Source organism: Miscanthus floridulus, chromosome 12, assembly GCF_019320115.1.
Source record: "Miscanthus floridulus cultivar M001 chromosome 12, ASM1932011v1, whole genome shotgun sequence".
NCBI lineage: Eukaryota > Viridiplantae > Streptophyta > Magnoliopsida > Poales > Poaceae > Miscanthus > Miscanthus floridulus.
In genome coordinates this window covers 48110096-48128923 of record NC_089591.1, presented here as the reverse complement: position 1 = coordinate 48128923, position 18828 = coordinate 48110096, and the positions used below count along the sequence as shown (strand labels likewise).

Sequence of the window (18828 nt, the reverse complement as noted above, 5' to 3'; positions counted from 1 at the left end):
GCGCTCCTTCGTTAACAGTGTACGCGCCTCTTCGTTGATGGTGTAAGAGGGCCCACACTGACACACCTCAATACAGGTGTCAACCGACTGTTTGCCAAAAAAATAAAAAATAAAAATAAGAAGATAGAATGATGTACTATACCTATTTACTTTTTCGACCAGACGTGTCAGACTGGTCAGACTGGACTTGGCAGAGAGTAGAGAAAAATAAATACACCAAATAATAGTACAAGCAGCGCACGCGATCGTGGATTTGCCCTGACCACTACTGTGCTCGGGGACTGCCCTGACCACTACTGTGCTCGGGGACTGCCCAGACCACTACCGTGCTCGGGCACTGTCCGGATCACTTTTGTGCTCGGGGACTCTCCCGACCACTTCTTGGAGCTTTGCTCTCCTCGGCTACATGTGATTTGTACTCACATACAGTTGAGAGACATTTATTTGGACTTTGCTACAAGGCTCATACTTCGCCTTCCAGCAAGCTTGGCGACTACGTCGGTACGATGCACCTGCCGGTGTGTCTTATTTGGCATGTACGGCAATTGGATTCTTAACTTCAGCGGAGTTTCTTTTTTAGACCCTGGCACCATGTGCCTGTGTCACCTACTACCAGGCTCGGGGACTAAGTGGGCACACTTCACCTTGTGGTGAATGTGTTTGTTTAAATTGACCCCTGTGCTTTGAATGATTAAAAGGATCATTAATATGCTTGGGGACTGCCCCGACCACTGCTTGAATAATGGTTCTCCTTGGCTACATGTGATTTGTACTCACATACAGTTAAGAGACATTTCTTTAGACCTTGCTACAAGGCTCATACTTTGCCTTCCAGCAAGCTCGGGGACTACGTCGGTACGATGCACCTGCCGGTGCGTCATGTTTGCCTGTACGGCAATTCGGTTTTCAACTAAACTATGATTTCTTTTTAGACCCTGGCACCACGTGCCTACGTCACCTCCTACCAGGCTCGGGGACTAAGTGGGCACACTTCACCTTGCGGTGAATGTGTTTGTTTTTCGACCCCTACGCTTCTGATGTTCAAGAATGCTATGCTTCAAGACCACTTACATTTCTTTTCAGAAATACAAGTGGGCACACTTCTCAGGACAGAAATCTTTTCTTTTTTTTATAAGAGCACCATACATTCTTTGGACAACCTACTTCTCCGGTGATGACGGTGGTCGGAGGCGTCAAGGTTCCAAGCCTCGCTTGTCGGAGAAGGTGAAAATGGCGTGTCGTAGCATAATACATGATGCTCGGGGACTAGCTGTGGGGGTATTAACCCATATACCCTTATGGCTAAGCTTGGGCTGGACCGGATCAATGGGTTCAGTCCACCCGAAAAACGACGTGCGGCTCGGTCCACCTGATCGGAGTCCCGCACAAGGAATCAAGACGGATTTGGTGATCAAGCAGGATCCTGGTCGGTTAGAATAGGAATCCTTGTCCGGCCACATATGGCAATTGTAACTGATTAGGATTAGTTTCCAGATCTGTAACCCAGCCCCCCGGACTATATAAGGCGGGCAGGGGACCCCTCTAAAAAACATCTCTCATTGACATACAGCAATACAAATCAGACGCAGGACGTAGGTATTACGCCTTTTTGGCGGCCGAACCTGGATAAAACCTCGTGTCTGTCTTGCGTCACCGTCTTGTTTGGGGCTTGCGCATCTGTCTGCCGATAATCTACTACCTTGGGCATACCCCTAGGTAGACTGCCGACCATATTTCGTCGACAATCTGCAAAAAGAATATTTGGGTTCTGATCTATTTTTGCATCAATGATGTGCTTGTCATATTATTAACCTGATTATGAAAGAAGCACTAGCTGTTGTGAATCCTCTCATTGAGGATTTTAGAACAACAATTTCTTTTATAAACTCCTCTAATCAAAGAATTGTTGTATACAAGAGTTATTGCATTGCTAGTGGTGTTAGACCTAGGAAGTATGGATTAGACATGGATTTTAGATAGAACTCTACCTACCTAATGCTTAAGCACTTGCTGCCTCATAAGAGTACTTTCAGTACTTTCATTAAGGCCAATTACCCTAGAGGTTCAGGTAGTGGTTTCCTTTTGACTGATGATCACTGGGCTATGGCAAATAAAATCTTGGAATTTCTTGAACTGTTCTATGACTCAACTGTTGATTTGTCTGGTGTTTACTATCCTACTTCTCCACTTATGATTCATCATCTTGTTAAGATTGCTATACACCTGCATATGTATCAACATGACGAACATCTAAGATCTGTTATCCAACCTATGATTGACAAATACAATAAGTACTGGAAGAACATACCTGATCTTTATTCTATTGCATTCATATTGGATCCAAGAGCTAAAATTAAGGGATTTACCAAAGTGCTTAGGAAGTTACATTCTCTTTTTAATATTGACTACACTAATAAGTTGCTGGACACCAGAGCTCTTCTATTTAAAATGTATAACAGGTATGATGTAATGTATGGCTCTAATAGGCTGAAAAGGGTTGTTCCTCCATCCCTGTCTGGTAAGAAAAGAACAGCTTGGGCTGAAATTTATGATGATGATGAGTTGGATGTTGGAGCTAGCTATTCTTCCCTCCCTTCTAGTCTTGATCATTCTAGGAGTGTTTCTGCCACTTCCTTGCTACAGGCAGCAACTGCTAGTTGTAACTCTAGTGAGCTTGCATCCTACATGGACTGTGACATAGTAAGCCAGTTGGATGATGAGTTTGACATCATGCAGTGGTGGCATGAGCACAAGCTTACTTATTCAGTACTTTCTATTCTTGCTAAAGACATTTTGATAGTGCCTGTGTCAACCATTTCTTCAGAGTCTACTTTTAGCTTAACTGGCAGGATCATCGAGGAGCGGCGATGGAGGCTGAACCCTGAAACTGTAGAGGCGCTTACCTGCATCAAGGATTGGGAGAATGCTGAGACAAGACTGAAGCACATGGTGGAGGACAAGGAGCTAGAAGAGGCCTTTGCTGGTCTTTACCTTGATGTTGACTAGTTCACTTCCTATTTATGTAATGGTTCTGTAATAACTGAGACTTGGACTTGTGGTGATGGATGTAATGAACAATTAATCTAGGAGTTGGCTGTACTCTTTTCCTGTTTAGGGTTTCTCACAAGGGTGAGTTTTACCTAAACAGGTTTTTAATGAGGCAACCATTGCACAACTCCTACTTAAATTAGTTTTAGTTTCAAAAGTTTGTGTTCTTTGCTGTGCTATGTTCTGATCTATTTTTGATCTTTTATGAACTTAGTCATTTTAGATCTCTTTGAATTGCTGTGCTGAGTTCATTAAGGGGTTTTGCCAGTTTAGTGCCTAGGCTGGCATGGGTACGTTGAGCCTGGAGTTGGCACGGCACGACACAACACGCTCTAGGAATGATAGTGCCGTGCCTAGGCCTGGAGTCAGGCATGGTGGCACGACACGATATGGCTCTAGGAATGATAGTGCCGTGCCTAGGCCTGGAGTCGGGCACGGTGGCACGACACGGCACAGCACGGTTCATCAGCCGTGCCTAGTGTGTCGTGCCCAGGCATGCCGTGCCGGGGCGGGCTAGTGCCGTGTAGTGCCATGCCGGCATGTTTGGAAAACTATACCTAGAACATTGAGGAAATCTAGCTAGCGCCTATGTGTATATGTAACACCCCCGGTGTTTATCACTAGTTAAGCAATGGGTTTGAGCTCAAACATGATATGTCAAGTGGTAATCAAGGTGTCAAGATCAAATCTACATGATGGAGCTCCAACTTAAACTTGGGCCACGCATAATTGCTTACATATGGACCCTTGTTAAGATTATGCAAGAGTAATGCTAAACATGCTTCTTCCATGTACATTACATCCACATGCATCCATCTAGACCCGTGGAAAAGTTTCATGAAGTTTGGAATCAAAAAGTCACATGAAATGATAAGTCATATCTTTGCATGAATTGCTTTATCAAGTGGATGGAAACCTATGAAGTCAACCAAACCTTGGTACCTTGCTCAAACAACTCTACTTGCACTCATGAACAAATGTTATGAAGGGTTCATGTTGAGCAGGTGGCCAGAAAATGCACCAATGGATCAAAAAGGATAATATAAGCTTCATCGTGATCCTATTTTGGTCAAAGTAGAACAGTAGGTTCTATACCAGTTTTGAGGTTGGACCTTAAATGAAAGTTGTAGTCCATATCATGTAGAATAAACTTGGTTTTTGGACTAAGAGCTAGATCAGCTTGGAAGTAAGTCAAATCGAGGTCACAAGATCGAATTTGCTGTTGTTTTCAGCACTTAGAATTATTCTAAGTCTGGAATTTCATTGACATCAGCGTTGGCATTCCGCGTTCTCCAAATTTTGCTAAGCAACTTGAGTTAGTCCAAAAATAAAAGTTGAAGGTTATATTACGGAGAAGAGCATATAAAAAGTTGGGCTAAGTTTGACTCCGTTTTGGTCCTCAATTTTGCGTTTACTTAACCGCTATCAAGGCACTGACACTGTCATTTTGGGGCTTAATTAGCCACTAACCTGCAGCCCTAATGGCCAATTACCCTTAACGAATGTTGGAGAGGACTTAGAGATCAGCCACTTTGCTTAAGGCGCCTAGAACTGAATATGCCCCGAAGATGCCCAAAACTTGGTTCTAATGTGGCCACGTCGTCGCCTGCCAGGTGCTCTGGGAAATTCCCCAAAGGGAGAGCGCGTGGCAGCCATGCAGAGCTCGCGCCCCACCATGGCCGCGCGCCGCTGCCGCGTGCCCTGCCACTGTCGTGCTCCTGCTCCTTCATAATCATGCGCCCGAGCTCCTCTGTCCCTCGCTCACTCCCTGCCCTCTCTCTCGGTCCACTCTCTCGCCCCCTCTCCAGGCTGCGCGCGGACGTCGCCATGGCCGGCTCCCGGCAGAGCTTCTTCCAACCACCGCCTGGCCCCTCTGCGGCACCATGCCTTGCTGCTCGCTCCACCCCGTCGCTCCCTTCTCCCTTCTCCACCATGGCACGCGTGCTCGTTCGACCCAACACTGCCGACCGCTCGTCGCCGTGGGCAGCCAGGGGCGTAGCCCTCCCTGCGTGCGTGGCTGGGCACAGCAGGCCCCTGCTGGCTGAGACCGGGCCAGGGCGTGGCCAGGGCGTGGCCGCGGCCAAGCTGGTCGGCCCCCCTTACCGCGGTGCCCTTTTCCCCAGCCGGCTGAGGCAGCCGCTGGCCGGTCCGACGGCCGCAGCGCTCTCTGCCTCTCGTCTGCTCGGTCTGTAGAAGAAGTGTCTGATCGTAAATAGAAACTTTTTAACGTGTTCACTTTGTAAAATAGCCAGACACAAGAAGTTACATTTATGGGCTTGGTTGATTTGAGTAAAGTCCAGGGTTCCCAATGCAAAAAGCGTTTTCTTTTCGGTTTAATCTTTTAATGACAGATTTTGTGCTGACATTTGAAAATTCGTAGTAATTTGTAGAAAAATCGTAAAATAGTAAATGAGGACTTTTTGGAATCCTTGTGAAATTCTCTGTGCACTAGATCTATAATATTACATGTTTTAGTTTAAAGGTATAGCTGTAAAAATAGATTTAGGCAGTTAGGTTCTTAATGCTAGTCATGTCTTGTCTTTTTTATAACTGCAGTTATTTTACTCAAATAAATGTGAAATTTTTATGGAGTGTTACTGATGTGATTAATGATGTCTGGTAAAAATTTCAGTATTTTAGGCTTGATAGTTTAAGATCTATAAAAATAACAAATTACCTGTATTGTCTTACCCCTATTCTGAATAGGTCTGCAAGATTAAATTAATTGGCTTAGTTAGGTTATGAATCATGACTTTATGATAAACATGAGTTGTAGTACTTTTATTAAGATTTTCAAAAAGCTAAATATCATGATTTTTGGTTAAGTAGATCTTGAGTTATACTTGCTTAAATATCAGTGGCTGTTTCTGCCCAAACTCTGACAGGGTTACCTTGTTGGTATTGTGGGGCCTTCTTAATAGTAGAATTAGCTTTAGGTGTTTACAACAAAGTTGTTTAGAATTTGATAAGATTTATAAAAAGTCTAGAACCACATTTATTGGACATGTATAACTCCAATTATAGCTGTTTAAAGTGGCATGTCATATTCTGTCTATGTTTTGGACAGAGATGCAATTATAGGATTAATTGACCCTTCTAACTGAAGAATCATCTTAATATGAGAATAAGAAAGTTGTAGGTAACTTCCTAGGCTTTTCAAAAAGTTATGGTTCATGTTTGTTGGAGGTCTAGAACTCCAGTTGTGCTTCTCTGAAGTTCTTATCAGTTTTCTGTACCACTGCTGTTGGGTTGCATTTGCAGTTTTGCTTGTGCAATTATTTTCGTGGTGTAAATGATGTTTGCTATGGTTGTAGTGAATACAAAAGTTGTAGAAAATTTCATGATCTTGCTTGTGTTCAAATTGTAAGGTCATAGGCCAGATAGTGTAGGAGTTACATGACTTTTAAGTCTTCTGTCAGGTTTTAATTGTATTCTGAGCAGATCTGAAAGATGCTAGTGTTTGATCTAGTTAGGATTTGAATGAGCTTTTGGTGATAATAACAAAGTTGTAGATAATTCATATATCTAGCTTCTGTTAAAATTTGGTGGTATTTGGTTTTGTGGTTTGTGAGTTATGCCTGTTTAAAGTTAGATTTCAGAAATGGCTGCTCTCTGTCAATTGTGGACCAGTTTCTGTAAAGGTATAATTTCGACCTACTTAACTTGGGAATCATGCTGTGATGGTTATAGATTAAATGTAGATAATTTCATAAGCTTTCCAAAATGTCTTCTTGCAAGTCATTTGGATTTGTGTAACTCCAGTTATAGCTAAATCTTGTAGCTGCTGTTTGCATGTCCAGAAATTGGCAGATTCCAATTATAGTGTTTGCTTGTATATTGTTAAGTGTGACTTATGCCTTGAATGATGACTGAGTTAGAGCACCTGAGATCTTGGGAAACTTGTGTCATGCTTGGTGTTGTCGTCTTCTTTGCCATCTTAGCATGATAGATTGTGTGATGTTTAAGTTAAGCATCGCAAAGTACTTAAGTGTGTTAGTGTAAACTATGCTTGTCTTGCTTGCTATTTTGTGATGCGTCTCATGGTACTATTCTTCATATTTATGCACTTGTATATTGCATCTCATCTAGGTACGCTAGATGCACCACGTGAAGGATGCGATGTTGGAGCCAAACCCGAAGACTTGGTTTGGTGGATATATCCCGAAGATGGAAGGACTAAGCAAGTGCTAGGACCGGAGATATCACCATGACGGTGCAAGCTAACTGAACTGACTTGTGTCGGATCCCAGGCAAGCCCCGGAGCATATTAAGCCTCCTAATTTCTGAAATGCAGTTACAGTATTATTGTTACATATATATATTGTTGCATTAAGTTTAGGTGTTGGATGCAAACACTTGCTGCATTGGTTATCCAATCCTTGTCCAGATATTGATACCCTGAATCCTATGTAGCTCAGGCTCGTGTAGTGCTTAGCCCTGCTTAAACACGGTAGAAGTCAGGTGATTTCCTGTCACCTGCGAGATATAGGAAGATACATATGGCACGGTTGGCTATATTTGCTATCGTGGAAAAGAACCAGTCTTAATTTGAAATGAAGACCGGACGGAGGCTTGCCGGTTTGCAGTGACTCCGTCTGTGTCGATTAAGGACTGAATCTTGGAGCCTTTCCTATTCATGTTGAACGCATGCCTCTCTCTTAGTTGGCCGGGTCCTGAAGACCGACCAGCGAAGCCGAGTAGCTCAACTCAGGCCGGGAGTCGATAAGTATAAAGTACGCCTCGGAAGGGAGCCGTAGGCGTGAGTCCAAGGGCAGGTGATTTAAAAGTCCTGATCGTCCTGGCAGAAGGGTAATCCCTAAGAGCGCTGGCGCTGATCGAACCCGCGAATTTGGTTCCTGAGTTGTACCAAAGGTGACCCACGGCTACCCTTGCTAAGTATGCCAGGGTGAGAGTTAGGAATACCCCCTCAGCTGAGTTGTAATTCGATTCGAGTCGCCGTCTCTCCCGGTTAGTGAGAACTTGACGGGCTTATCTCCAATGTAGATACACTAAATAACATAATGGTTCAGAAATGATGATATGATGATGATAGCCTTATTATACCTGCTATGGTTAATATTGTTTGCTCCTAATAAGTGAGTGCTCTAGTACAGGTGCTAATCTAGTGGACAGGTAAATGATGATAAGCTTGATGCTAAGTTTAAATTGGTTACTATAATCATAAGCTCTTTTATGCAACTGTGTCAAGCTAGCCCACCTGAAAGGCCTTGCATGACCCTTGGTGTCCTTTATTTCTAGGTTTTGATCGGGTAAGTCTAGCTGAGTACCTTCTCGTACTCAGGGTTTATCCCACCATGTTGCAGGTGAAGTTCTTGGCCTGTGAAGATGGTGGCTAACCGCCGGTGGCTCGGTGATTCTATAGTTACTTCTCATCTATATGCTTTTGTCGGATGATGTCACTTATGCTAGCAATGTATTTGGAACATATATTAATGTAATCTTTTGAAAGCTATGTTGTTTTCACTAATCAGTTTTGAAACCCAAACTTGTACTTATTATTTGTGAATTCATTTGTAATATTATTTTCGCTGCAACCCTGTGTATAGTGATGTGTATTTGCTTAATCACGCGATCTTGGTTGTGATGTTGATTTACCGAGGTCTTTCGGGACACTCGGCGGACTACTGGGTTTATATGAGTGAAAGTATGTGTGTGTCAACATGTTAGCGAGGACAGCCGTACTTGATCTTGTATAAATTGGGCTGGTTCTGTTACAGCTGGCATCAGAGCAAGATTAAGCATAATACTTGTCATGTACATTGATTTTAAAAACAAAGTTTTGGTTTTAAAAGTCCTATTTTAACTAAAACTTTAGCTACAGGACAAAGTTAGTCAAAACTAATTTGCAAAACTATGCTAGCGACATCCTCCTTTATGCCCAGTTAAGGACTATTAGGTGGCTATCTAAGTACTAACATGGGTGTTTTTACTTTCGTCGTCCATACGGCGTGCTATTGTATGGATGCCATTCGTTTGAATGGTAATGTATGGATCAATTGCCTCTACGCCCAGGTAAGTGTGAGTTGTGAGAGCATGACCGTCCAACTGTCGGTCTAGGGGAAAGTTAGCTGTGGTTACTGGAATATTTACATGTCACACATATGTATATATGAAGGTACTTAATTGCGGGTATATTTATCGGGTAGCTATGGATATCGAAGTATATACATTTGGGGATGTATATATGGAGAGTATCTTAGTTTACTACTTTCATTGTGTGCTTATTTATCTCTTGTGGGGATGGACTGCAATGAATTTGCATGCAGGTACGCTAACCACGAATGCGTAGATTGAATATAGCTGACGACTAGCTATATATCGAGAGAGTACGTGTTATGCCACCGACATAGAACGTGATTGCCACCTTAGGCTGGCAATTTTGTGAGGACTGAATAGGACGAGCATGCATCATGATTGTGCTTGTGCATAAATATGCTTCCCTCACCTTGTTCTAATGCTAAGTAACTTGTGATCAATGTGATGTCACTATTTTCCCTGTGTGAAGCTAGCCAAAATGCCTTGTCCCATGCTGCTTGAATAGCTATGCTTGAAGTTAGTGTGTGATTAGCTCGTCTTATATGCTTGCTTCCAAAGGAAATAGATGACAAGTTATTAATTAGCAAAACTTCACCCCTTTGAAAACTAAATTGCTAAATGTAAGTAAAACTTGTTTTGTAGAGATATCCACCTACTCCAGTAAAAAGAAACAAAAGATAACAGTGCCTTACCACCATGTTTTGCCTGATATGTGTAGTGGTGTTGTTGTAGGTGACTGTTTGTTATGTATGAGCTTTGTGCTTCGTAATAGCCATTTAAGCTAATTGGATTGAGTGTTTCGAAATGCTCGCTTAAGACCATGATGTAGGCGTGGATGCTCATTATCTTGGTAGTGTCGTAGTTGTCACCCTTTTGTCCTCAATAAGCATACGAGTGTCAAATAGCTTTATCCTAAAACAACACTCAAGTTACGTAATCGCACAGTTGTCGTCTCCAATTAGGTTCTCTCTGGGGAGCCTGAGCCTGTACACGTGGTTGCTAGCCTTGAATGTTGTGCTACGAAGACTTTATCTATGCCTTTGCTTGACCTTAGGTCCAAGCTTAGTTTCCTTGAATGCTTGCATGTTTCATGGCTATCCCGCTCCTGTGTGGGAGGACCCTGCTCAAAAAATCTTTGTTGGACCTTATTGCTCTTTCTCCTACTGATGAGCTAGTGTAACGCTAATCGCTATCTGCCCTGGCTTTGGAACCTTTTCCTCATAGACCATGTCATTGCTTTATCAACTGAATCCCTAGTTAGTGCATTGGCTCTGACCCTCGAATCTCGTTTATTTTGCCTCCAAACCATTCAAGTCCCTAGATGTTTATTAGTCTTGATCTCAGGTTGCTGCTCGACAAGACCAAATCTCATGTTAATCTTTATCTGGTAATCACTTTGGTGAACATGAGGCGTTTATGGAAATTAAGCAAGAGTCTCCAGCTTAGTTGTCTTCGGCAATTAGGCTATGTTCTTTTGCGCTATGTTTTGATCTTCTGATCGCCTCCTTGTTGATTCCTAACCTTGTGACTAGCCTTGTTTGCTATCCCTCGTTTGCACAATGCTTGTTCTTACAATCTAATTGGTGCCACTAGAAGTTTCACTTTGGTTGTATGTTCAGTAATGGTGCCACGATTAGCGATCTACGGTGCCGCGATGGAACCTAGGGCCTCCTTGTGGGCGGCCGACGCATGGTTGTGCTGCTGGGTGCGCACTGGTATTGAGGTTTCTAGTCATGATCCATTGTCGAACTGCACTGATGTGTTATTTTCATGTGAGCTCTTCCTTGGTTATCTCTCCATATCTTATCAAAGGTCCCTATATCAGACCGAAAGTAGTAGAGCTTTCTTTTGAAGTCACAAAAAGGATAACCTTTGAAGAACTGGTCACCAACGTAAACATTAACAGACTACAAGAGGTGATAGACAAGTGACTCCACTTGGTTGTCCCAGTATTGACGTCCGTCACCTAGTGAACAACTTATGTCATCACTGTTGGATCAGAAAGGCACACAACACTTAATGTTGGACAAGTTGTTAGTCATATAAGAATCGAACGTCACATTATGATTATGACCTGGCTATCCAAGTCTTGATTATTATGTGCATGATAATCGCACGGTCGAGATCAACCATCTCTAGTGTGACCCCTTGCCTACTGACTTTGATGGCGGTCATCTGTTATGTGTCAATCACAACTATGTTGGCATGAGTGAAGATTTAGAACTTTTAGTGTTGAAAGACAACTAATTAGTTACTAGTAGGAAGCTTAACCTCCGGCTAGGCGATAACTTTTTGCTAATTATGAAGGCCAGAGCTCACAAAACAATGTTAATCAAACGAACAGCAAAACCGGTCATCGATGCTAGTACTGCTTCCTTCTCCAAGCCCTATGTTGTCAAGTCAAGTCCATCTTGGACAATCACACAGATAGTGCTGGATGCTATATCAGCTAAGTAAAGAGCTAGAGAGAGCACGTTCCTAGTTTCGGTCAGCATCGTTATGTATATGGTGCTATCAAAGGATTGTTCTGGATTCTATTGGATGAGGCACAGAAGGATAATAAGAGGCGTTCCCTTATCTCTGTAGGACAGTCCCTCCATGAAGAGTATGCTTTGTGTTCTGGAAACATAGTCACAAGTCCAATGCTTGTGCATAGTCAAGTTACTGTCTAGAACGATGGTTGAAGTGTTACCAGAGAAGCATGTGAGGAAAACTCTAGCCTCCATCTTCAGCTAGAGAAAGGCTGCTGCTACTATGAGAAAGGTTAAAGAGTGCAAAACACACACCTCAACGTGTGAAGCAAAGAAAAGGGAGAACACGAAATCTGTCCAGATTTTGTGGCACTAAAATTGGTTATCTTAAAGTCGGTAATTAGTGACTCAAACGATGTTGGATTGACCCCAAACTTGGTGATCTCATTCCTTGCTTAGGACCCTTCAATGTCTTAAGTTGGGTTGAGTATTGGTTGAGTAAAACATCAGATTTGAGAGATATCTTGTCGGCTCGATTTGCTGTCATTTCAGAAAAGAGCAGTTTTGGTAGATGAATTGTTTGATGGTCAAACGATGTCCGGTTGAGTTGAATTTTGGTGAGTAGTTAGAAGACCCATGGATCTATATTCCTACCAAAATTCATGCACAATGGATCTACATGCCCACCAAAATTTGTGCATATTGGAGCAGTAGTTTGTGAGATATGAATAGAAAACAAAAGGGTACAGAATCTGCAATTTCGCTATGACTACGATCATCCTTTGCATTAGACGGTTGTGTTTGTAATTCATGCCAAGAAATTACAACTTGTAGGTGTATTGCTGATTAGACAACCCTCCATACCCTTGAGAAGATAAATTGCACCCCTATGTGCCTTGCTTTTGCCCTCTTAGATCAGCAATGCGTGAGCAGTCAAGGTGCTCTAGAAGTCAAATTGTGCCCTTGTAATTCGAAAGTAATTGGAAAGGTGTCAAACCATATATTTTTGGATTATGGTTTTTGAGATATTGATTGGCCTAAGAATGGAAGCCTCGACGTCAAATATAGTTTAAGAAAGCTGGTTTTGCTACAATGCAAGTCAACCAACTTGCTATGCAACTGCATCACGAAGGCAAATTTTACTTAACCTGCTTGGTATTGAACTAGTCCCTAGTTTTGTGATTACTTGCAACTTATGTTGTCCTCCAAGCCTCACTGACATCCTTCTGCATCAATGGTTCGCCAATGCTAACATGGCTTTAGTACCTTGTATGTGTTTTTACCCAAGAGGTTGCATCAGATACAACTCAGATAACTGTTGCCATTTGGACACGAGAATTTCCTTAAATAATGGTCGTTGAAAACACTGAGTCAACAGAGTCAGCTATCACATTCACCGCTCACTCAACAGACCTAGGTAATACAGTGTTGTTATCAGAGAAAGAGCACTGCACACATGGAACATTATGTAGTTTTCCATCGGCTGACATATGAGTGATTGCACCGCTACAAACAGTTTGGATATTGGTTAACTAGCTTCTCGTACCCTCAAAGGATGTTTACCCCATTTATGATCTCATCCTTTACGAGAAGTTGTGCTCAAGCCACTTTAGTAGAGAATTGCTTTTCAGATCATGGGAACAAATATAACACCGTTGCAAGGAATATCCGTCAACAGACTGTGGTCTAGTGCAAGTCCATAGGTCTATGCTATATCCACTAGGGAAGTAGATATTGCAAGTATTTAGTCTACGCTTGAATCACTCTTCGTACATCGAGGATGAAGTACACAGGACAGTGCTATCTTGGATTCCTCCTAATGTAACAATGCTTTATGGACGCCAACGAAGAAAATTCTTCAGACAACAACTTACGACGAAGAGCAAGTATCAGAAAGTGTCGTGACCAAATTAGCCTCTCTGATACTCCAAAGTTAAGTAGCCTAATGCTATCACTGATGTTGGAAACTAGATGACAAGTTTCTCTTCCCTTAAAAAGTCTTTCGCACCGAATCTCGGGACGCGATTCCTTTAAGGGGGGAGGGCTGTAACACCCCCAGGTGTTTATCACCAGTTAAGCAATGGGTTTGAGCTCAAACATGACATGTCAAGTGGTAATCAAGGTGTCAAGATCAAATCTACATGATGGAGCTCCAACTTAAACTTGGGCCACGCACAATTGCTTACATATGGACCCTTGTTAAGATTATGCAAGAGTAATGCTAAACATGCTTCTTCCATGTACATTACATCCACATGCATCCATCTAGACCCGTGGAAAAGTTTCATGAAGTTTGGAATCAAAAGTCACATGAAATGATAAGTCATATCTTTGCATGAATTGCTTTATCAAGTGGATGGAAACCTATGAAGTCAACCAAACCTTGGTACCTTGCTCAAACAACTCTACTTGCACTCATGAACAAATGTTATGAAGGGTTCATATTGAGCAGGTGGCCAGAAAATGCACCAATGGATCAAAAAGGATAATATAAGCTTCATCGTGATCCTATTTTGGTCAAAGTAGAACAGTAGGTTCTATACCAGTTTTGAGGTTAGACCTTAAATGAAAGTTGTAGTCCATATCATGTAGAACAAACTTGGTTTTTGGACTAAGAGCTAGATCAGCTTGGAAGTAAGTCAAATCGAGGTCACAAGATCGAATTTGCTGTTGTTTTCAGCACTTAGAATTATTCTAAGTCTAGAATTTCATTGACATCAGCGTTGGCATTCCGCGTTCTCCAAATTTTGCTAAGCAACTTGAGTTAGTCCAAAAATAAAAGTTGAAGGTTATATTACGGAGAAGAGCATATAAAAAGTTGGGCTAAGTTTGACTCCGTTTTGGTCCTCAATTTTGCGTTTACTTAACCGCTATCAAGGCACTGACACTGTCATTTTGGGGCTTAATTAGCCACTAACCTGCAGCCCTAATGGCCAATTACCTTAACGAATGTTGGAGAGGACTTAGAGATCAGCCACTTTGCTTAAGGCGCCTAGAACCGAATATGCCCCGAAGATGCCCAAAACTTGGTTCTAATGTGGCCACGTCGTCGCCTGCCAGGTGCTCTGGGAAATTCCCCAAAGGGAGAGCGCGTGGCAGCCATGCAGAGCTCGCACCCCACCATGGCCGCGCGCCGCTGCCGCGTGCCCTGCTACTATTGCACTCCTGCTCCTCCATAATCACGCGCTCGAGCTCCTCTGTCCCTCGCTCACTCCCTGCCCTCTCTCTCAGTCCACTCTCTCGCCCCCTCTCCAGGCTGCGCGCGGACGTCGCCATGGCCGGCTCCCAGCAGAGCTTCTTCCAACCACCGCCTGGCCCCTCTGTAGCGCCATGCCTTGCTGCTCGCTCCACCCCGTCGCTCCCTTCTCCCTTCTCCACCATGGCACGCGTGCTCGTTCGACCCAACACTGCCGACCGCTCGTCGCCGTGGGCAGCCATGGGCGTAGCCCTCCCTGCGTGCGTGGCTGGGCACAGCAGGCCCCTGCTGGCCGAGACCGGGCCAGGGCGTGGCTAGGGCGTGGCCGCGGCCAAGCTGGCCGGCCCCCCTTACCGCGGTGCCCTTTTCCCCAGCCGGCTGAGGCAGCCGCTGGCCGGTCCGACGGCCGCAGCGCTCTCTGCCTCTCGTCTGCTCGGTCTGTAGAAGAAGAAGTGTCTGATCGTAAATAGAAACTTTTTAACATGTTCACTTTGTAAAATAGCCAGACACAAGAAGTTACATTTATGGGCTTGGTTGATTTGAGTAAAGTCCAGGGTTCCCAATGCAAAAAGCGCTTTCTTTTCGGTTTAATCTTTTAATGACAGATTTTGTGCTGAACTTTGAAAATTCGTAGTAATTTGTAGAAAAATCGTAAAATAGTAAATGAGGACTTTTTGGAATCCTTGTGAAATTCTCTGTGCACTAGATCTATAATATTACATGTTTTAGTTTAAAGGTATAGCTGTAAAAATAGATTTAGGCAGTTAGGTTCTTAATGCTAGTCATGTCTTGTCTTTTTTATAACTGCAGTTATTTTACTCAAATAAATGTGAAATTTTTATGGAGTGTTACTGATGTGATTAATGATGTCTGGTAAAAATTTCAGTATTTTAGGCTTGATAGTTTAAGATCTATAAAAATAACAAATTACCTGTATTGTCTTACCCCTATTCTGAATAGGTCTGCAAGATTAAATTAATTGGCTTAGTTAGGTTATGAATCATGACTTTATGATAATACATGAGTTGTAGTACTTTTATTAAGCTTTTCAAAAAGCTAAATATCATGATTTTTGGTTAAGTATATCTTGAGTTATACTTGCTTAAATATCAGTGGCTGTTTCTGCCCAAACTCTGACAGGGTTACATTGTTGGTATTGTGGGGCCTTCTTAATTGTAGAATTAGCTTTAGGTGTTTAGAACAAAGTTGTTTAGAATTTGATAATCTTTATAAAAAGTCTAGAACCACATTTATTGGACATGTATAACTCCAATTATAGCTGTTTAAAGTGGCATGTCATATTCTGTCTATGTTTTGGACAGAGATGCAATTATAGGATTAATTGACCCTTCTAACTGAAGAATCATCTTAATATGAGAATAAGAAAGTTGTAGGTAACTTCCTAGGCTTTTCAAAAAGTTATGGTTCATGTTTGTTGGAGGTCTAGAACTCCAATTGTGCTTCTCTGAAGTTCTTATCAGTTTTCTGTACCACTGCTGTTGGGTTGCATTTGCAGTTTTGCTTGTGCAATTATTTTTGTGGTGTAAATGATGTTTGCTATGGTTGTAGTGAATACAAAAGTTGTAGAAAATTTCATGATCTTGCTTGTGTTCAAATTGTAAGGTCATAGGCCAGATAGTGTAGGAGTTACATGACTTTTAAGTCTTCTGTCAGGTTTTAATTGTATTCTGAGCAGATCTGAAAGATGCTAGTGTTTGATCTAGTTAGGATTTGAATGAGCTTTTGGTGATAATAACAAAGTTGTAGATAATTCATATATCTAGCTTCTGTTAAAATTTGGTGGTATTTGGTTTTGTGGTTTGTGAGTTATGCCTGTTTAAAGTTAGATTTCAGAAATGGCTGCTCTCTGTCAATTGTGGACCAGTTTCTGTAAAGGTATAATTTCGACCTACTTAACTTGGGAATCATGCTGTGATGGTTATAGATTAAATGTAGATAATTTCATAAGCTTTCCAAAATGTCTTCTTGCAAGTCATTTGGATTTGTGTAACTCCAGTTATAGCTAAATCTTGTAGCTGCTGTTTGCATGTCCAGAAATTGGCAGATTCCAATTATAGTGTTTGCTTGTATATTGTTAAGTGTGACTTATGCCTTGAATGATGACTGAGTTAGAGCACCTGAGATCTTAGGAAACTTGTGTCATGCTTGGTGTTGTCGTCTTCTTTGCCATCTTAGTATGATAGATTGTGTGATGTTTAAGTTAAGCATCGCAAAGTACTTAAGTGTGTTAGTGTAAACTATGCTTGTCTTGCTTGCTATTTTGTGATGCATCTCATGGTACTATTCTTCATATTTATGCACTTGTATATTGCATCTCATCTAGGTACGCTAGATGCACCATGTGAAGGATGCGATGTTGGAGCCAAACCCGAAGATTTGGTTTGGTGGATATATCCCGAAGATGGAAGGACTAAGCAAGTGCTAGGACCGGAGATATCACCATGACGGTGCAAGCTAACTGAACTGACTTGTGTCGGATCCCAGGCAAGCCCCGGAGCATATTAAGCCTCCTAATTTCTGAACTGCAGTTACAGTATTATTATTTCATATATTGTTGCATTAAGTTTAGGTGTTGGATGCAAACCCTTGCTGCATTGGTTACCCAATCCTTGTCCAGATATTGTTACCCTGAATCCTATGTAGCTCAGGCTCGTGTAGTGCTTAGCCCTGCTTGAACACGGTAGAAGTTAGGTGATTTCCTGTCACCTGCGAGATATAGGAATATACATATGGCACGGTTGGCTATATTTGCTATCGTGGAAAAGAACCAGTCTTAATTTGAAATGAAGACCGGACGGAGGCTTGCCTGGTTTGTAGTGACTCCGTCTGTGTCGATTAAGGACTGAATTCTTGGAGCCTTTCCTGTTCATGTTGAACGCATGCCTCTCTCTTAGTTGGCCGTGTCCTGAAGACCGACCGCGAAGCCGAGTAGCTCACCTCAGGCCGGGAGTCGATAAGTATAAAGTACGCCTCGGAAGGGAGCCGTAGGCGTGAGTCCAAGGGCAGGTGATTTAAAAGTCCTGATCGTCCTGGCAGAAGGGTAATCCCTGAGAGTGCTGGCGCTGATCGAACCCACGAATTTGGTTCCTGAGTTGTACCAAAGGTGACCCACTGGCTACCCTTGCTAAGTATGCCTAGGGTGAGAGTTAGGAATACCCCCTCAGCTGAGTTGTAATTCGATTCGAGTCGCCGTCTCTCCCGGTTAGTGAGAACTTGACGGGCTTATCTCCAATGTAGATACACTAAATAACTTAATGGTTCAGAAATGATGATATGATGATGATAGCCTTATTATACCTGCTATGGTTAATATTGTTTGCTCCTAATAAGTGAGTGCTCTAGTACATGTGCTAATCTAGTGGACAGGTAAATGATGATAAGCTTGATGCTAAGTTTAAATTGGTTACTATAATCATAAGCTCTTTTATGCAACTGTGTCAAGCTAGCCCACCTGAAAGGCCTTGCATGACCCTTGGTGTCCTTTATTTCTGGTTTTGACAGGTAAGTCTAGCTGAGTACCTTCTCGTACTCAGGGTTTATCCCACCATGTTGCAGGTGAAGTTCTTGGCCTGTGAAGATGGTGGCTAACCGCCGGTGGCTCGGTGATTCTATAGTTACTTCTCATCTATATGCTTTTGTCGGATGATGTCACTTATGCTAGCAATGTATTTGGAACATATATTAATGCAATCTTTTGAAAGCCATGTTGTTTTCACTAATCAGTTTTGAAACCCAAACTTGTATTATTATTTGTGAATTCATTTGTAATATTATTTTCGCTGCAACCCTGTGTATGTGATGTGTATTTGCTTAATCACGCGATCTTGGTTGTGATGTTGATTTACCGAGGTCTTTCGGGACACTCGGCGGACTACCGGGTTTATATGAGTGAAAGTATGTGTGTGTCAACATGTTAGCGGGGATAGCCATACTTGATCTTGTATAAATTGGGCGGTTCTATTACAGTATAGGCCTGCATGTACTCATCATTTGGAAAAATGAGAGAAATCGAGACAAGAGGCCGGGAGAGATGCA

At 42.4% G+C, this 18828-nt stretch overlaps 1 protein-coding gene across 1 annotated transcript; it reads left to right on the top strand.

The window, feature by feature from the left end:
* Positions 1-2103: 2103 nt before the first annotated feature.
* On the top strand, positions 2104-3006 carry LOC136495819 (zinc finger BED domain-containing protein RICESLEEPER 3-like). Its single transcript, XM_066491640.1, has one exon. The coding sequence runs from the start codon at positions 2104-2106 to the stop codon at positions 3004-3006; it is 903 nt and encodes a 300-aa protein (XP_066347737.1).
* The last annotated feature ends 15822 nt before the right edge of the window (positions 3007-18828 follow it).

Coding starts and splice junctions, on each gene's coding strand:
- LOC136495819 (XM_066491640.1), top strand. CDS start 2,104: ATGGCAAATAAAATCTTGGAATTTCTTGAACTGTTCTATGACTCAACT.